This window comes from Chelon labrosus (assembly GCF_963514085.1).
Source record: "Chelon labrosus genome assembly, chromosome: 8".
Taxonomy (NCBI): Eukaryota; Metazoa; Chordata; class Actinopteri; order Mugiliformes; family Mugilidae; genus Chelon; species Chelon labrosus.
This window is the reverse complement of record NC_140358.1, coordinates 12,063,867-12,083,473: the sequence shown is the minus strand read 5'-3', so window position 1 is coordinate 12,083,473 and position 19,607 is coordinate 12,063,867. Positions and strand designations below refer to the sequence as shown.

General features: G+C 44.1%; 1 protein-coding gene across 1 annotated transcript; it reads right to left on the bottom strand.

Annotated features, from left to right (window-relative positions):
* Positions 1-4,562: 4,562 nt before the first annotated feature.
* Positions 4,563-18,001, bottom strand: clcf1 (cardiotrophin-like cytokine factor 1). Its single transcript, XM_084549181.1, has 3 exons — positions 17,648-18,001; positions 9,378-9,535; positions 4,563-8,008 (listed from the first exon to the last, which is right to left on the bottom strand). The coding sequence occupies exons 1-3, from the start codon at positions 17,664-17,666 to the stop codon at positions 6,683-6,685; spliced, it is 1,503 nt and encodes a 500-aa protein (XP_084405307.1). The 5' UTR covers positions 17,667-18,001; the 3' UTR covers positions 4,563-6,682.
* Between the last annotated feature and the right edge of the window lie 1,606 nt (positions 18,002-19,607).

Genomic DNA, 19,607 nt, shown 5'->3' with positions numbered 1-19,607 from the left:
TACATTGACCATCTTACATTGGGTCCTTGAGATAACTTCCTGTCTTTGGGACGGTCATTGAATGGATTTCCTCGCCTCCCCCTCATCTGTTAAGTTGCCTCGCCTTTTATTGCCACACTCTTCCTCCTCATGTTTCCAGTAGTGTAGCATCAAATGACTCTTTTATGTAAAATAGCTGCTGGAACTTGTAATCCCGCTGAGAATCAATAATCAGTTTGAATAAATAACGGGTCATTTCTTGGTACTCGCGTCAGGAAGTTCTTGTTATCAGCTCGACGGACAGAAACTGTCGGCACATGAGCTAATTGTACGCAACTTGCCAAGCGTGAAAGATGATGTAAAGGAGTGGTGTTGACTCTCGTTACCACTCCTTTACAACAGCTTCCATCATCTATCAGGTGAAATAGTCAAACGTCATCTCCTAAGAACTTAAAAAAGTAGAGCAAAGGGCGGAGTGAATAAAGTTGGATGAATCATTTCTCTCCAAACCTAAGCCATGTAAAAATATGCAAATGAGAGGATACATATTGTTAATTTTATTTGCATTCAAACACACTGTAGCTGAGTGGAGATGTAAACATGAGTCAGTAAAATCAAATTCCATTTGTCTGTCATCAGTTAAAGCTGATCGTACAAAATCTTTAACTTGTAGTCATGTTGATATTCTGACCACAGAACAAGGATTTGCCTAAATCTACCGTGTGTGACGTCAATGTTTTTCCCGGTAAGACTTCTGTAAGACACCCACTCAGCCTTACGCCGACATCCACACGTACTACCCATTCAACCATCAGATGAATGAACACCCAGCCCCAATTCTCCCTAATTGCTTTTGAAAACATGTCGAGCAGCTGAACAACACGGGGAGTGACAGCTCTCGGTGTTTTCCTGCGGGAGTAAGTCAACAAGCACAGACAGTGACATGAAAGCGCTCGCACACCTCTGCGGTTTTGCTCACTCACACGGACGACCGATTGATTAACTCATAAATCAGCCTCATCCCAGGCCCCGGGCCCTGGAGAGCCCCCCTCCGCCTCCACCCCCACCAACCCAAAAAACGGCGGTGAGAAGCTGCAGCCCAACCCTGCGCCCTCCAGCTAAGTAAGTGGAGGCGGGATGTTCCAGCTCATGGCAGAAACCCAGCAGGAGGGAGAGGCCAGGTGGAGCAGGTAGAGTGGGTGCTACAGAGAAAAAGAAAATTCAGGGTGGGGACGTGGAAACAACAGGTACAGGATTAGTAAGTGCTATTATAAAGACAGGAAAGGATGGAGAAAGAAAACACAGAGGGACTTAAAGAGGGATATAAACGTGTTACAAAGACAGAGGGCAAGATAGGCTGAATCAACCGGTGTGTAGTGCTGCCAAAATGGAAGGAAACAAGGGGAGACAGATATGGAGACAAAGGGGGAGAGAAAGCATAGAGGAATGCAGTAAATCCCTGAGTGACTGAACTATCCTCTGGAGAAAGAAAAGAGGAATTTTTATGTGCTGCAGGTGAGCAGAACAGAGAGGGAGGGAGAGACGAGAGAGAGGGAGATAGACAGATGGAAAAAGATGGAGGGAGCGCGGGGGTGGCCGAGGGAATTTGAGGGGAAGCGTGAAAGGGTTCGATTGTGGCAGAGACGAGGGGACACGTGGGGTGAAAACGAGGCAAGAGTGCCTCGAAATGACACAAAATGGCCGCCCGCGCAGTTAGAGAGGATGGCACACGGAGAGGGTGAAGGAAGGCGGACGGACATATGGAAAGAAGATTGGGAAACAAAAAAAAAAAGTCATTGAGAGCAAACTGGAGAACGACAGACAGACAGGGAGGAAGAGGAGGTCCGAGAAGAGCTCGATTAACGCATCTGTGTATCTTAAAGGAGTACACCAGATTTTCTGTCTGCCTGTCAGCTTAAATGATGCGATCGCACACACCGAAATCAACATGTGACATAGAAATCCTGTTGAATGTTGACGGCACGGACTAGTGACTTATATATTATTACTTCAGAAGTGTTTTGAAGGAAATAGCTACAAGTACTGTATTTTCTAACGCTAGTAATCTACTATGAATGCATCATGTGGCAACTTCATCACATGATTACTTGAACCTGTGCACTAAAGTGTTGCAGGAGTTGCATTCACTCCAGTCAACTCTTCTCTGCATCCTATAATTCATTATATTCTATTAATCCAACAAATACGGATGTACTGCAGATCTGTGCAGGGAGAAGTTATCTTTTCATTTTTTTTTTAATCAAATCTTTTTCCAACATAAAAATAACAGAATATCCCCCAAAGATAAATAATGAGGGGGGGGCAAAAAAAACATTCAGCGGAGTGAATAAGAGCATCAATAATTCAGATTTCAACATGGAAAGGAAACAATGCAGCGCAGAGGCTGCGTTCTTCAAAAATGGATCCAGACATGTCAAAAGAAGGACTGAGTAGGTTAGTGGAGATTCAGCCTTCTGCTACAACTCATGGGGCTGATGGGAAATATTTCACGATTGAAGGCACCAGTTGATGATCAGGAAATCCAAGTATTTGAAATGCTCACAGGATTTTGGAAAAGTTATTGTATTAATAAATATTTCATCTTTTGTAACACAATCGTAAAGTATATGGTGGAACTGAGGAGTGTTTAATGAAAGGAAATGTACCAAAAATCAAAAAAAAAAAAATCATGTACCAGGAAGTGGATTTGACTGGACAAGAGATCATGACTCTGCTTTGTTTGGCTTCAGCCATCTTACTTTGACAAGATGAATATTGAAATCAATGAGAAACTAAGTTAATCTGAAATATAGGTTAAATTTAGTTGATTGTAATGGAGTTGGCTTGTTCTTACAGTAATAGCTGTGCTCTGTTAGCAATTTTATATGTTAAGGCGTTTTGGTAAAGGCTAATTTTTCTATATCGCAGTTCATCATTAAATGAATGATTTAACCTGAAGAATCTCATTCCCGTCCCAACCATTTCCCATCTGACGAAGGCAAAAGGAAGAGGAAAAGCTTGGTGTTTTCCTTTAAGACCCAAAGCTGGCGCGTAAAGAGGCAGAGGGAGAAAAAAAAGTACGAGAAGAGCTCTCCAAGAGCAAATAAATGTTCATCGACTAGATGGCCTCCAACGCAACTGCTCTTCTGTATTAGATCACAGCCTGTCAATCAGACAGACAGGCCTGTCTGAGCAGCCGAGGGCCTCTCCGTCAGCAGCTGCCTGATAGACCAAACAAGCCAATAATGTCGATGCCTTGTCACTCAGTATCTGCTCTTATCGAAGCACTTGCCAGCTGAGTCATTCTAACAGGGCTCAGCTATCCTGTTACGTATTAGTTACAGCAATTTGTCTCTGCTTCGCTGACAGAGAGAGGCAGGCAGAGAGAGGGAGACAACAGTGAGTGATGGCTGCTAGATAGCTATGCATGACAGGCCTCATTCCAACGAAGTTCTGACACATAGCGATAATGATTCGCACACGTGCTGCGCTTGCAAGCCCACACAGGGGCAAACAATATGCACACACAGATAAACGCACACACATAAAGTCCGTACAAAGCTGCCTTTGTTGACTACTGGCGGCCCCTCAGTCACTGCTTACCGAATGTGAAAACACACAGCCCCCGTGTAGTTGCGTGTGTGTACATACTGTATGTGTAATGCCTCTGTCACCATTAACCCTCTCCAGCACTTAGTGAGAGTCATGAGTGTGTGTGATGATGTAGCCACCCACCTCCCATATAAGTCACTTCCTGTTCTGCTTTCAGGCTCATGTGTGCTCTTGTTTTCCTGCACATTTGTCCACATTTGTGTGTTTAGGACTGTGTGTGCGTTTCAGGGCGGGAGCGTGCGGTTGTGTGCAGGTGTGTACCTCGGAGGTGATGGAAGGGAGATTCTCATTGATCCTTTAATAGCTGGCCTGAGGCGAGGAGAGGCAGCCAGAGAGCTGCAGAGAACGTGGGATAAAATCCTTGTCGAGAGCAATAAAGCCAAACAAGAAAGAAAGGGGAAAAAAAAGATTACAGGTGAGGAAGCGACCAAAGGCTGCAGAAGATAGGGGACGTGCAAAAAAAAAAAAAAGGCGATAAGGGGCAGAGGCGGTGACAGAGACAGGCAACCATCGGCATCGATGCACAGACACAACAAGAGACCGTTGGTGGGATTATGAGGGGTGTGTTTGTACCTGCGCCCGTTTGTGCTCATGTAAATCCCCCACTGTCACAGGTCAGGGTGGTGTTTTGGGGGGAAGAGGAGCTTCGTGAGATAATGCGTCGAGAAAGGAAAGTAGGAGGTGGGAAGACGGAGATGAAAGGAAAGATCGTAAATTTTCAGCAGGACAGACAAATAAAAACTCTCTCATACCCCGCCTCTCTCGCTCCATTTTTTTTTTTTTTTTTTTTTTGCTATGAATGTGAGCCGGCCTTTGTTTCTCAGGAAACGCCCTGACCCCAAACTCCTCTCCCCTTGTGCCAATCACCCGAAACCATCCCTATAAAACTAAAACCATTGCAAACAAAAATCCCATATGCATTTCTTTATTCTCTCCTCTCAGCGGATTCCCAAATGACCAATAACACCACGCTCTGTACAAAAGCAAGTATTTATTCTCTCTTGAGTTACAATACAGTATTTTCACACTGGAGGAAAATAAATAGACATCTTGTTCAATAAATAGTATAGATATGATCTATAACCTTTAGCCATATCATCTAAGATACATTGCAAACACATGACAATAGATTTAGTCTGAAAAGAAATCTGTTAGTTTTCCAAGGGGGGAATCTTTGTAAGTCTGAATTTTGTGTTTAGTTACTTAAAGGAATATTTCAACATTTTGGCACTGAAAATATGATTAGTAAGCGTTTTCTTGAAAATAAAACTAAAAAAATAATAATAATTAAAAAAAAACAATTTCTGTTGTTCAGTCTCTTCATCAGAAATTTGCAGCAGAAAACAAAAGCAAATTCTTGAGGCCCCCTAAGTGGTATCTCCATAGCCGAGATAGACCTTGTAGTTGAAATATTAGAGGTCGCTCTCATTCCCAGGGCGTCAAATTCTGCTGTTTTGTCAAAGCAGCTGGCGTCACAGAGATAAGCACGAGGTTCCCTTTGGCGTTGTGATGTTCAGGGTTTACAGTTGACTCCAGTGTTAACCCACCCAACATTAGATGTCATGAGACCGCCTAATCAGACCACTTTCAATATTAAACTAGACAATTTAAACCCAAACCCACGATCCAAGTTGTTTTGCTGCTTTAAACTAAACTGATATGGCTGTGAGGGGGATAAATCCTTTATATCACCGGGTATGTCACTCTGAGACGACAGCGGCTTTGACTTTACAGCAATATTTGACACCCTGGGGATATTGACACTTTTACCGATCACCATACATCTGCTCTGGTTATACCATATGGCCTTAATGCACAAGTATAATAGAAGTTTGAGAGCAGGAGGAAACACCTAACCTGGTATTCTCCAAAGGTAAAAAGAAATCTACCAGCAGCATGCTATACAGCTGATCGTATAATTTCCTAGCGAATGTGTGTTTGTCCACCACGAATGTTAAAGTAACAGTTCAACATTTTACGAGAGGTTTGGAGCTGGACTACAACTTATTGTTTTTACAGGTTTTGTCATATTTAAACATTTAAACAAATTAGATATCAAAAGGTCAAAAGGTGAGCTTTTAGAGGTGCTGGTATTTTTATCACCTTTACCTGATTCCAGTTTTCATGCCAAGCTAACCAGCTGCTGGCCCAGTCTTCAAATTTACTGCACAAATGTGATAGTCGTGCACCTCTCAATGCTGAACCATTTCTTTAAACACAAGAACAGCTCATTTTTAGCGGAAATGCAAGTTGAATGTCGTGTTAAATGTTTCTTGCTGCAGAGTGGAATTAGTAACAAGTGGTACAAGCAGGATAGAAGTGACTGGTAGGTTAAGTCATAAAATACAACAATAACCGCGTGTGTGTGTTCGGCCGTCTGACGGGACAGTGTGTGTAGCGCCGTTGTAGGGTTACTGTAACTGGTCACTTAGTTCTGATTACTCAGCAGTGCCCCTCTGCTGGTTACTTCCACTGCTCACCCCCTGACTCAGCTTCCTCTCCTCCTCTGTGCCCTCATCATCCCTCCGGCCATTTTTCCTCCGCTTTTGTCTTTCGCCCATTCAGAAATTTTTCCTCCGTCCTTTAGAGAAAATGAATGTTTGCTGATTCACACATCTGGGGCCGCTGAATCAGTTCTCGCTGAATGGCTGCACTGTCTGTCTCGCTGCCTGTCACTCAGTCTGCCCTCGTCTGTCAGTGTGTGTGTGTGTGTGTGTGTGTGTGTGTGTGTGTGTGTGTGTCTAACCACCTACAGTGGTATTTCTGTTGATCTATGAGCCGTGAAGTCCGGTAACTCAGCCCAGTCTTAGTGTGTCTCGCTCAATGAGCTGCTATGTGCATTAGCCGGGTGACAGTGCTGGTAATGTGTTGGCTTTGTGTGTCTTATATTCCATTAGCACTTCTGGTGACCTGCCAAATAGTCCTTCATTCACTTATTCCAGTACGGTATGAATGAATGTGTTAAGCGTGAATGTGTTCATGTGCTTCTGTCTGTTTGATGCCATTGTGCAAATAATAGACTTCCGATATATACTGCACTTTTGTGTGTGTCTGTGTGTATGTCTCAGTGTCCTGTGCGAGGCTGCGAGTCTCAGCCTCTGAGTCGCTTCTTGAGGCGGTTGAAGTCCTTCGCCGATCGCCACAGCCAGCTCTGCAGCTCCCGGAGTATCCAGAACCCCTCCACCTTCCTGGCGAAATCGTTCATCGTCGGCCGCACGGACAGGAGCGAAGACGAGGAGGGGGAGGAGGAGAAGAGGGGGCTCAAGGGAGGCGAGAGAAGGGAGGTGCCCCTTCGTAAAGACAGGGGGACGGTCTGGGGGAGGAGGGTGCGCTCTTCACCTGTACCAAACTGGTAAAGGAGGGAGAGGGTGGACAGAGGAGGCGGGAGGGTGGGAGAGAGGAGGGAGCGAGGAGGCCGATGCTGCTGATGATGGACAGAGGAGGAAGAGGAGGTAGCGTCTGTGTCTGTTTGCTGCGCCTCCTCCACCATTAACCTTCTCTCAACAATAAATCCGTCTTCCTCTCTGAGTGAGTCCGCGTGATGTGAGTTCAGGTTGTAGCTGTACTGATTTTTGTTGTTAGTTTGTTGTTGAAAGGAGCTGGAGCCGCCCTCGCCCAGGTACGACACCTGGACTCCGGGTTCAGGCTGCCCCTCTGTGTCCTCGCCATCCTCGCTGATACTCAACAACCTCCTCCTCCCCCATCTCTCCTCCCCTCCGTTTTGCACCAGCTCATCTAAATCATCAGTCACTATTGTCTCTTTTCCAGCCCATTTCCAGCTCTCCGGCTCTTCTCTCTTCTCTCTTCTTCCTCTTTCTCCTTTTCCCTTCTCCCTCTGTCCACCACTTCTTCCTCCAGCTCCAGTCGCCTCTGCCCTCCTCCCTTCTTTCCCTCTCCTTTTTTCCATCAGGTCCGCACCGACACCATCCTCCCTCTCTCCCCTGATCACCTTCGTCCCGCTTCTTCTTTGGCTGCTACGCTGCCCGGACTCTGTCCTTGTTCCAGCTCTGGATCGATACAAGCTCTGGCTCATGAGCGGAGCCGGTCTGTTGCCTCCCGCCCCTCTCGGCATGTACTGCAGCTCGCCGCCATTACTTCCCATGTTTGCAGACTGAGGAGGAAGTGCGTAACCGAGGGTGGTCATCAGCGCAGATATCGACCCCAACAGTCCGTCCAGACCTGTGCAGAAGTGCAGCAGAGACGTCTTGAGGGAGGGGCAGAGGGTTGATCGGGCCAGCTCCCTGACGGCTGCCAGCAGGACAGAGTAGGCTTTCTGGTTCTGGGCGAGCCGGGCTTGGTTCTCCAGGCCGTGCCACAGCTCCAGTCGGGTGGCAGCACTCGGCAGCGTCAGAGCCGTGCTGTTGGGCCGCGGAGGGGAGAAGTCTTTTTCGTTGAACGGAGGGCCGAGATAGGTCAGCTGGGAAAAATTAGAAGAAAAGAAGAGAGGGTTGAATGGACTGATCTTGTTTATTATAAATCGTTTTATAGTTTGTCGGTCTTTCATTATAACACTTTGAATAGCTTCACGTCAAAACAAAAGCAAACAGACGATCATACAAGTTGTAAATACAATGTAAGCAGATTATCTAAATGTGAACGTTAAACTAAAGGCAAGTTCTCCTGTGTCTAAATAAGCCCTCACTGCTGAAGAAAGCAAATACAAACACACTAGATTCAGGCTGAACAAGGAAATCAACCTCAAAACTGTAATGACTGATAATGGTTTTACTGTTTGCCTTTGTTTTCTCTTCCAAAGTGGTTTCAAAATAATTGGGCTTGCAGGAGGCTTTGAACAAAAGCTGCCTCGTCTGAATTTACTGCTCCCGACAGAGTTCTGCTGCTACGCTGCCAAATCTCAGTGATAAAGAGTACACACAAGCCGATGGCCAATACAATGAACATGTTATGATCGTTCCTGCTTAAAACTGGACACCATATGAATATCAGCAAAGATGTTCATTGTTTTTAATCATACTTATTCATAAAAAGTGTGTTGCTTCAATGCAGCATTGTACCTTAACAGATAAACTGGAAGAACAAATATTATTCCTTGACATCATCATCTTTTTTTAATTTTTTTTTAACCAAACACTTTTCTTAATACTGCACATTTTAAAGCCTATATACTAAAAAATGACATTGCCCAGCTGTTGTGGTTAGGCAGCATTGTACCATCGTAGAATTCAAGTTATAATCAAATCACCATGTGAGCAAATGATAATATCAAAACCGTAAAAATCACCATAGCATTATCCTAATATGCACCTTCTCCAAGGTCCAAGTATGCACATAAACACACAAGGATCTAGGGTCAAGGACACACACACAAAATCTCACGTCCCTGCTGAGGCATTAGTGACCTGCACATAGCTTTTTCCAGTTATCATGCTAAGCTAACCATTTCCTAATTGTAGCTTCTCTTCATGTCAACAAACAAGAATATTTCCCAAAATGATGAATTAAAATTTTCAACCTACATTAAGATACTTTTGGGACATTTTAGGGCAACCTATGAGAGCAACATCCTTTCTCTTTTCAGCTCTGTTTTGGCCTCCTCCTCCTCCTGAGGAAAATACCGTGATCTTCGTCACTACTGTTTGTACCTGTTTTATGTTATAAGTGATCCCTTTCAGACTGTAACCACTACAATAGGTACCTTTGTAAATGTTTTAATTGTGTGAATTATTACTTTTTTTTAATGATTTTTTTTGTGCATGGTTTACATATACAGTACATTCAAAAAACAAAAAAAATCTAAACTCCAGATAGTACACAGTAATACTCACATATACGTCTTTGATTTCCTTGAGCTGATACTCCAGGTATTTGGTCAGCTCATATGTACTTTCTATCGAACTCCTCTCGCTGGCCAGGTTGTGGGAAGGGTCTGCCGCAGCCATCGCCATGGCAGCAGCCAATAGCAGGACGAGCTGATGTTGACAGACTGTGGAGAAATTGAAGAAGGAAAGACGGTGATTAAAACTCAGACGGACACGGTGAGATGTTTATTTAATGACATTCGCGTGTTGCGTGTCCAAGTGTTAATTAACACACACAGCAGAGGTATTTGTAAGAATAACAGCGAGGCGAAATTTATTTCGGCCATTATTTTCTCAGACGCTTTGTGATTATTTAACTTGGATGCTGAGCGTTTTGATTAAATCAATGATGAGAGCTCAACAGACAAAAATCACCTCCGAGCTTTGCTGCAGTCGCTGCACCATCTCACTGTTTATACGAATTTTTACAATATTCTGGTTTATTTCTTTGTCTCTATGGCGATGGCCTCGTCTGTTTACATATTGCCAGGTCAGAGTCATCTGACACTGCCAATAAAGCTTTTTCCGTTTCCAATCTAATTTTAGAGGTTTCTGGCTGTCGGAGGTTTACTCTGGCTTCAAATAAAACCTCGCTTAATAGCTTCAGACAGTCAGACAAATGGCTCCTATGTTCAATGCACCGGTCTGTCAGGCATACGGCCGCTTAAACACACACACACACACACACACAGACACATGTTCATTCCTGACTGATAACCCCCAAAAACAAAGACATGTGGCTTTCTTTACGATCACAAACATTAATGTGTTTGTATCAGTTGCATGTTTGCTGTGGAGATCTTGTTTAGGTTTTGAGGAGTGTTTGTGTAGGTGTTCGATGTTGCTGTGTGAGTGTTTGTGAGAATGTCTGTAGCCGTAATTATATATGTGGATTAAAGTCGTATTGCTGCGAGCGTACACAGTGATTTTGAGTGTGTGCTGGTGTGTGCTGGTGTGTGTGTGTAGGGGCTGTAACGCCGAAAGCCTTTTAGTACCCCTGTCTCTGGTTTCAAACAGAGAAAATTGGCGCTGAAAGGTGGTTTTCAACATTACGGAACTTCATGTACGTCCACTCCTCTTTGTCCCGCGGTTTCTCTCTCCGGACGCTTTCACTTTCGCACTTTCTCCCTTCGCTTTGCTCTCTCAACGCGCTTTTCTGCTCTCCGTCTTCGCTTTCCATCTCCCCTGTCCAGACTCTCATCCTCCTGACAGTCAGACTGTGATTCATGCTTGTAATTGTAGGCAAAACATGCTGCTGTTCAGCAGGTGTGAAATATGCCCTGCGTAACGTGTGTGACCCCGCCGGCTTTCTCTCTTCAGCTGAGCCAGTCTTCCTCAGACACACCTCGGGCCTTTCTCCTCTCAAATTAGTCACACCGAACTCAAGCGTTCCTTTCTTTCTCGTCATACCTTTCCCCTTCCACATTTTCCCCTCGCGGCACTCTTATCCCTCGTCTGCCTTGGGTCAAAATAACAGCAGACAATTAACCCTGATTAGCTCTCCTGCTGCCCTTTTCTTTCCCTCGGTCTTTCATCTTTCACGATGGGCCCCACAGGACGAATAAGAGACTTTAAGGGAAAAGCCTCAACACCTTGCAAAACATTAACTCTGACCTAAAATCGTCAACACCTTCACCGTCTGACGCAACCTCTTACGTTCGTCGGTATGCACTCCCAAACAGGGTTGGGTAGAAACTCAGTGATATTATGTACACCACACTCGAAACCTCCGTAAAGCGCGGGTAGACTTTGTAATAATTGCAGAAAGTGAAAAAATTTGCCTCGGAAGACAATATCTGGTTAAGAAATGTTCTGCCTTCACCCAAGCACGCGAGGGAATCAGAAAGAAATTAAATCGGCAGAACACATTGACAAATAAAGGAAATCGGTCTGATTACGTTACAAATTGCAACCATGTCATAGTAGCAGTTAATTGCAGTGACAGATGAAGGACTGTTTGGGAAACTGTTTCAAATTAAAACAGGATTAGGAATGCTTGTCAAAGAAGTGACAAACGGAGCAAGCAGCTCCCTCTCTGTTTAATTAAAAAGAAGAAAAAAAGTGCATCTTTCATAGCTGGTAACTCATCCACTACCTGTTGATGCTGAACTGCCGACTACATCAAAGCGCCCTCTGAGACTATTTTCCAAATCACTGTGGTTGAGCAACTCCCACATGCCCCCACACACCTTGAAATCAGTCAACCGGCACAACCCCTGTCAGACAGGCCTCCTCCGTTCTCCCCAACCGCTAAAGCCTCATCACCTGTCAGGGGCAATGTGTATCTTTCAGCAACGGCTGAACATTTGGAGCTCATCAAGCCGCCGGTTCCTTCCACTGAACATCCTCCATTAGCATCAAAACACCCTGAAATCAACACGACATCAGTGACTCTCGGCGTAAACAGCCCCGAGGAAAAGGACACACACCGTGCGGAAAGGGACACGTTCAAAAGGAGTAAACAGGTACTTGAAAAAAAAAACAGCCTGGGATGGAGAAAGAAAAATCTTCTTGGCAAAATTCAATCCAAACTGTTCCAAATCGTTTCCTTTTGTCTGCAGCCACATGCTTGGAGATGATTGCCAGACGTGAAAGGCTCTTGTTGTTTTGATTGAGCACTGACATGTCTAGAAGCAGCCTCTGCTGTGGCTAAAAAACAACCACTCTTTTGTACGAGATAACTCGAACCGAGAGCCATGTTGTTGTTATATAATATTAGATTGAGTAACTACACTACAGTCGGCATATAGAGTGACTTCAAGGCAAGCCCCGCAGGCTTGGGGCTGCGTTTGTATACCTGGCAGTGGAAGCACACTCCGCAGGGCAGGGTTGAAACCAGAACATTCTCCGTGGGAGGATTGCATTACAGCAACACAGGGGTTCCCTACAACGACCATGACCTGCCTCTGTGCACTTGTGCGTGTGTGTTTTACTCCACACACACAACTACCCATTAGAGTTACACGTATGCACACACAGGGGAGCTCCTTTATTCACAACAGATCATATTTTTATCTTCGGTTTGCTCGCTGGTGTAAATTCAGATCTGGCACTCTGGAGTCTGGCTGCCATCTGCAAAACAGAGCTGAACATGAGGTTCAGAGCATCTCAGCTCCAAATAGGTCAAGATTAAACACTGCCACGGGGTCAGGGTTCAGAGTTGAATTTTGGGGCACAAGGCCGCGTTCAGGGGCAAAGAAAAAACAAAACGCCTGTAACTCATCTGTCAATTTACACTCCAGACGGTGTTTTGGTAAACCGGTGACCTAGTGTGCGCGGGAGCTCTGTACTGCTCCCATCCAAGAGGACTAGTATTTCATCTTTCCCAACATGCACCACCATTTGAGGTTTTAAACAAGCAGCTTAAACAGAATTTGGTATTGTGGGAAAACCATGTGCGAGTAAATCTTTCCAGTCTGGTCCAGGGAAAACTTGCTCCAGTGCCAAAAAAGGTTGCCCTCCACCGCTCTAACCACTTGAAAGAGGTCTTAAACAGAGAGGAAGCATAAAAGAAGATGTTAAGGGCTAGGTCTAATTGATTAGGTTTATCATTCCTTCTAAAACATTGATTACAATGCCTAAAATGCGTTGTCATGTGCCACGTCATACTTTTATGCTTAGACTAAGAGACTTTGGCGAGATTTATCCTCAAATGAGCAAGAGTGATGTTTTACTGAACCCAAACCCCATGGGCCCCGTTACACCCTCTCAGTCTGTACAGTTCGGTTTCTGCTCAGTGCCTGGATAGGACATCATGTGCCTTATTGTGAGTGACAGATTTAAATCCTGACCTCCGACATTCAGTTTGTTAGCCTATAACATTTATATATTGTCCCATAAATACTATATTTATTGACCTGTGAATCTGATTCAATCTGACTCATTTTTTAAATGTGCTTTCACATCTGCAGACTCGATGAAAGACATTTGATTATAATCTGGACTCAGCAGACTTTGCAAACCTAGATACCAGCTAAATAAGAAAAACATTATGACTCAAATTAGTGAGCACACACAAGTGCTGCTGATGTAAAGGTCCTCTTTCTTGCTTTTTCAGGTGTTTTAATCGTATCCTTTAGTCTGATTCGAGTGACTGATACGGCCTGCATTAAAAAAAGACCTGCACCAATACGGCACCACTCAGTGAACCGATATATTTTATTGCATCCACAGACTGCAGCCAAGAAACTCGATAATGTTCGCCATTCATCGCGTTGAGCTACTTCAAGTTGCACATGCTTTTCTCACAATGTGCACCCATCCTCTTGCATATTTGTTGTCATCGAGCTAACATAGCAGAGCTGCGGGCTCTTTGTGGCTCTGCTGACAGAAAAGGCCCATCAGAGCCAAACTCTGACGAGATGTTTGCTTCCTGCATAGCTTTTTAATTGTTCAGCTGCACTGTACCTGGTGGCAATTTTTATCTTCTGTCATGGCACTGAGCGTAAACACGGCGGTGGATGCCGGCGGCAAAGACATGCACAAACAGTCTGATGTGAGGGAGAGAGGCGAAGTGGACAGAGACGCACACAATGTGGGGTGAAGTGGGGGGAGGTTGACAGTCTGGGGGTCAGGGTCAGTGGTGTGTGCCTGTGTACAGTTGAAAACCAGATTTATGCGCAGTCTGTACTCAATCAAGTGTGCATTCCTTCACTAACTCAACACACACACACAAACACATGCACACATATGCATCTGGAGTGAGCAGTGGAGTGTAGGTTCACGTATGTACAGGCGTATAAACAAACTATTTTGTAGTCAAGCACACACATGAAACACAAACACAAAAACACACTCTTCTTCCCATCTCTTCTCTCTTGAGATTTGTTTCCTCAGCAGTTGGTTCATACTGAATTTCAAATTGATCCTCTTGGCGCTGGACACACACTGGGGCTGCCAAACAACATCAATGACCCAAAAACAAAGGCAAAAGAAAGCACACATTAAAAAAAAGAAATCCAATAAAAATCATGTTTATGCCCGGAAACTCTCCGTGCGACCGTTTCTCACCAGTCGTAAACTCAACATCCTCTGCTTTGGTTCCCCTTCTCGTCCCATTGTCTGTCTCCCTCTTCACCTTATAAGCCAGTCTATCCTTTTATTTTTTTTAAATCTGTGGATTCCAGTCGCTCCACGCTTTATCACCATGTTTGGTTTCAATTTCTTTGTCGCTTCATCTGTCCCACTCCGGCACTAAATCTCCCTGAAACATCAAACTTGCATTTTAAAGCCTCCTTCCTTTCCATCCCTAATTACCTTTTCCCCTCTCTTCCTTTCACTAATTGGCTCCACTTGTTCCCTCCGACAAAATCTTTCATTCCCTCCTTCCCCTTTTTCAGACCTTCGGTTTTTAATTTACCTCTAAACCCCCACGCTTACCCTCGGCCCGGCTCTTTCCCATCCCGAGCTCTTGACTTTCGCTTAGGCAAATAACTTTTAGAGAAAATCTGCTGCCGAATTTCAAATTTGCTGTTCTTCTTTGCCTTGAGAGGAGGCAGGAGTAATTTAAAACTCTGAGGTGCGTATGGGTATGGAGCTGAAATGATCAGCTGATCAGCAATAATTAACCTAACAACAAAGAAAATGCTAAATATTCTTTGAGTTCAGCTTGTCAGATTCTTATGATCCACGGCCTTTCATTCACTTGTTTGAGGGCAGACAGATAATATTGTGAGTTTTTGACCTTTGATCAACAAATGATTTTAACTTCTAAGAAGCCAACTGAGAAGATGATGATAATGGAAATAACTGGCACGAGGTATTGTTTTACGTGCAAGTCCTTCTAAATTGTTAAATGTTTAATTTAATATACTGGCCTGCCTTCTTTTCACTTCCTGTTTTTGCATATTAACTGAATGACTGTATTCGAATATTAAATATTATCGTGGCCACCTGCTCTTCAGAGCTACAAATGTGAAATAAAAAAGGTTTAATCTGTGTTTTGTCTGCTGTGAGCCGTATGATTCATTCACGGACGACCAAACCAATTTCGCCAATATGCGCGTCTTTATGGAGAGCTCTGGACTTCTGGAGCCAACATTGTACTTTATACTCCACTGTGTTTATTTTACAGTTTCAGTTGCTGCAATTGAAGCTTTTTATGAACGTAAACTGCATATTTGAAACAGCACAGCGGATTGCCACGGAGTCACTTAGGCCACCAGACAGTATATAAAAACTTAAAAGAACCAGCTGCAGCATTAAAGTAGTGATTGCACATTATTAAAATTACGTTTGTGACATTTTAATGGCAGACCTTGTTCTGAGAGTGAACGATAGAGACAGAGACGGAGGGATAGAAGAGGAGGAGGAGGAGGAGGTGGAGGAAGAGGAAAAGGAGTTGGTGGAGGGCAGAGAGAAAGAGAGAGAGAAAGAGAGAGAAAGAGAGAGAGAGAGAGAGCCGGTGAGGGAGAGTTTTCTGAAGCGAGGGGCCATGTTAATTTGGGAAAAATGTAAACAGCATGTGTAACTGTTCAAAGCGTGACCGACTCATTTTATATCAGTCCCCCCCTTCTCTCTGCTCTCTCTTCCCCTCTGGGTGCTGCTAACTTCTGTCAATCTGCACTGCATTAACCCCTCTACCGCCAGTTCCTCTCTCTTTCTCTATTTACTTTTATCTGTCTCTACCTCTCTCTTCCCCACCGCTCCCCCTCCCCTCCCTCCGCACACATCCTCTTGACATCCCCATATATATACCATGAAGAATCGAGGATGGCCTGAGCGAATCAAAAGATGTGAAAGGTTCACTTTATCCTCTCCACATCCCCTGCTCTCTGTCTCTCTGTCTCCTTTGTTTCCTCCTGTTGGCCGGTGTGCTGGAGCTCTCTGGGCCAACACACACTAACGCTTTTATCTGAAACACACCGACACTAATTCAAGCCTCGCAGCAATAGCAGGCTTTGTCTCTCTTTCTCTCTCTCTCTTTGTGTGTGTTACAGTGTGTTACAGTGTGTGAAGCAGCACCAGAAAGAGAGGAAGTGTTGCGTGTATTTAAAGTTAATTAATCTTATATCTGTGCATCTGCATCTACCTGGAGGAGAGAACTGCTCTCTGTGTGTGTGTGTGTGCAGCAGCAGCGTGTTCTTCAACAGCTGAGCTCTCTCTATGTATTTATTTGCCCCGAGTATCAGAGGGGGCAGCACTTTCTGCACTCAGCTCTCTATTTATTGACCTTCTACAGTTACACAAAATTTGCTGATGGCCGCCCCGCTTCACATGAAGTGACCACCTAGACGCGGAGGGGAGAGCGAGGGAGGATGGCAGGGGCAGGGGCAAGGGGGGGGGGAAGAAAGACGGGAGAGCGAGCGGAAGCTGGTGATCTTTGGTTCAGCACATCATTTCATCGCTCATCCTTCAGTATAGTGTCTGCCTTTCTTTCACAGACAAGGAGAAGCAGCCGCACCAGTCGTCCCAGGGGAGGAAAGTGTGTGTGAGTGCATGTATGTGAGTGTGTCTCTCACGCCCTCACACCCTGACTAACGCGAATCATGTACTTTCTCATATCAGTGACATATAACTAGACAGGGGCTGTAGCCGCCTGTGACCCCATCAACCCCTCGAAGATGTTTTGTGAATAATACTCCCCCATCTTTCTCTCTCTCTCTCTCTCTCTGTTTCTTTTTCTGTCTGTATCTATCTCTTTCTCCCTCTATCTCTCACACACACTCTCTCACACACACATTTTTCAGTCAGTCTCTTCTTTGCACTCTCCTCCTCTCGTTATTTCTTCTTACGCCTACAGCAGGAAAAACTAAAAATTTACTCGAAAAGCAAAGTTTTCTTCAGTTTATTTGCTCCATTCTTATTTTTGTATTCATTTCTGTCTAATATTTTGACGGGCCACCAAAAACCACTCATTTTATAATGTATAGATATCAACAGCCACCTTATAACTAATTTTGTATGTCATAAAACATATTTTTAAAAAAGACAGAATTACAAAAATAATTCCATAATTTCATAAGTGGATTCTTTGGTTTTATCTGCAATAAATAAATTATGCAAAATTAAAGTATAAGACAGGTTGACAGGCTTCTTATGGAAATAAAAAGACAAGCACTAAAATATTCTGTAGCCCTGTCGCTATACTTTCCCCACAACTTTATTTATTATTATTAAAGAAGACAGAAAATATTTGTTGTCTATATATTTGTCTTGGGGTGATAATTTGACAGAAGGACCAGCCCATAATTTTTTTTTTTCAAACTGTCTAAAAAGTTTTAGATTCGTGGTCTTACCTTCGCACGACCTTCTCATTTTCTCCAAATCCTTTTATTCCGTTCAGCGCTCTGAGAAGTTCACCCACAGGAGCAGAAATAAACCGATAATGATTTCTGCCTCCTCCTCTGAACTGAGTCGCTCTTTTTAAAAAACTTTTCAGCACGTGCCGACTCAATTAAATCTGCTCAGCTCCGAGGAAGATGAGAGGGGAGCCACAGGTGGTGTCGATCCAGTCCTCCGAGCAGCTGATTATATTAAAGATATTATTAGGGAAGCGTCAGGATGGAGCTTTACACTGACGGTCCGCTGACTTGGTGTGTGTGGTCTGTATGACAGACTGACTGACGGCGGAGCCTTTTTTGTACCTCCTCTTTTGCCCGTTTTCTCCCTTTCCTCCCCTCCTTCCCATCCCGTCTCTTCTTCTTTCCTTACTCTCCTCCTCGGTGCTGGTGATTCACCGGGTTGACGCATCGCAGCTCCACTTGACAGAGCCGCTGAACCACGGGACTTGTCATAACTCATTTCTGCCTCTCTCCCATCGTAACCCCCGTGAGCGCAACCTGACTGCAGCCGTTTGATCTTTAATCTCCTTCCCTTTTAACAAGGTGCGAGACCGGCTGGATCGGTTCACCGCTGGCCAGGAGGACCCGGCAACCCGGCGACCCTCAAATCGTCCAGGAAACAAGGAATTACATTCTCTCTCTCCATTTAATCTGCCCGTGTCTGTCTTTTTACACTAATGTTTTATCCTTCATAAATGTTTTACTCATGAATCTATTTTTACAATCAACAAATATCTGAGTATTTTTTTTTTCTCCAGCCTTCTTTACGCAATCGAAGACTCAAATGAATCTAAACCTAATTATATAAATTAAAATTCTTAATATGACAGAAATACGCAAAAATATTTCAGAATAGTCACTTAGATTAAAAAAAGTAATGATTTCCTCACGAACATTAAAAAAAGGGGGCCTGTATATTTGGAGGCCGTGGTCTGATATGAAGTTGCGACACGAGTTATCTAATAGCACTAATAAGAGAATAATCCGCCTGTTCTTCTTTCTGTTTCTCCAAAAGGAGACGGCGGAGACAAGTGTTTGCCTGCTCCTCGGCATTTCTTTCTTCTCCCCTTCATTCCTAAGGTCTTAGTTTTTATTGACAGTGCGATTACGCTGATCTTCTTCTCTCACCTCCAGCTGTCACTCAGCATTCCAGCAGCGGTCCGCGCCGACGCGCGCCCGCTTGTGCGCGTACACGGGCGGAAATTAACTTTTTTGTCCTGGATCCAAGTTTAATATTTATATAAAATCCCCCAGGTATTCTGGGCCTATGAGCAAAAATCTTTCTTAATCGCTCTGATATCCCAAATCCGTTTTTTTAATGACTGAATAAAGTGATCTGGTTATGTGGATTGACAGACTCAAGGCTGGATTAAAATAAACCGGATTTGCCGGGTATTCTGTGCAAACCTAACAGAAATTTTGAATTTTTGTTTGTGGTGTACTAACATCACCTGGCACGATGAGGGATTTTAATTAGCTCCGATTTAATTCAGGCCTTCTGAGGCCGCGTTTCAAAGAAGCCCGGTTTGTTCCAATTTGAGCGTATGCTGCATTTTGTCAAATAAATTTGTTTAGTCAAATTAATATCTTTGCGAGAGGTCCACCGCCGAAAAGTACAGTCCTGCCCCGAGGCTCTCTAGTAAATCTCACCACGAGTTTTATTTGATTCGAGGCCTCACTACAATCCTATTAACTCTGCTCTGTATCATGTGATTTCACAATCTAAACAAGTGGTTAGACAATATATTAACCACATTGACTTGACCTTTATTTACGAACTACTAGGAATATATTATCCCTACATGGCTGCACTCTGTGTTTAATACTGTTTTATTACAGTTTTGTCATGAGAATAACTGTATACACAGGTTTTATTAGTTGTGTTGTGCACCATCTAGTGGCCATGAGTGGTTAC

Excerpts from the sequence above, each read along its gene's own strand:
- clcf1 (XM_084549181.1), bottom strand. Across the intron at positions 8,009-9,377 it reads AGGAAATCAAAGACGTATAT|CTGACCTATCTCGGCCCTCC; the intron begins GTGAGTATTACT and ends AATTTTTCCCAG.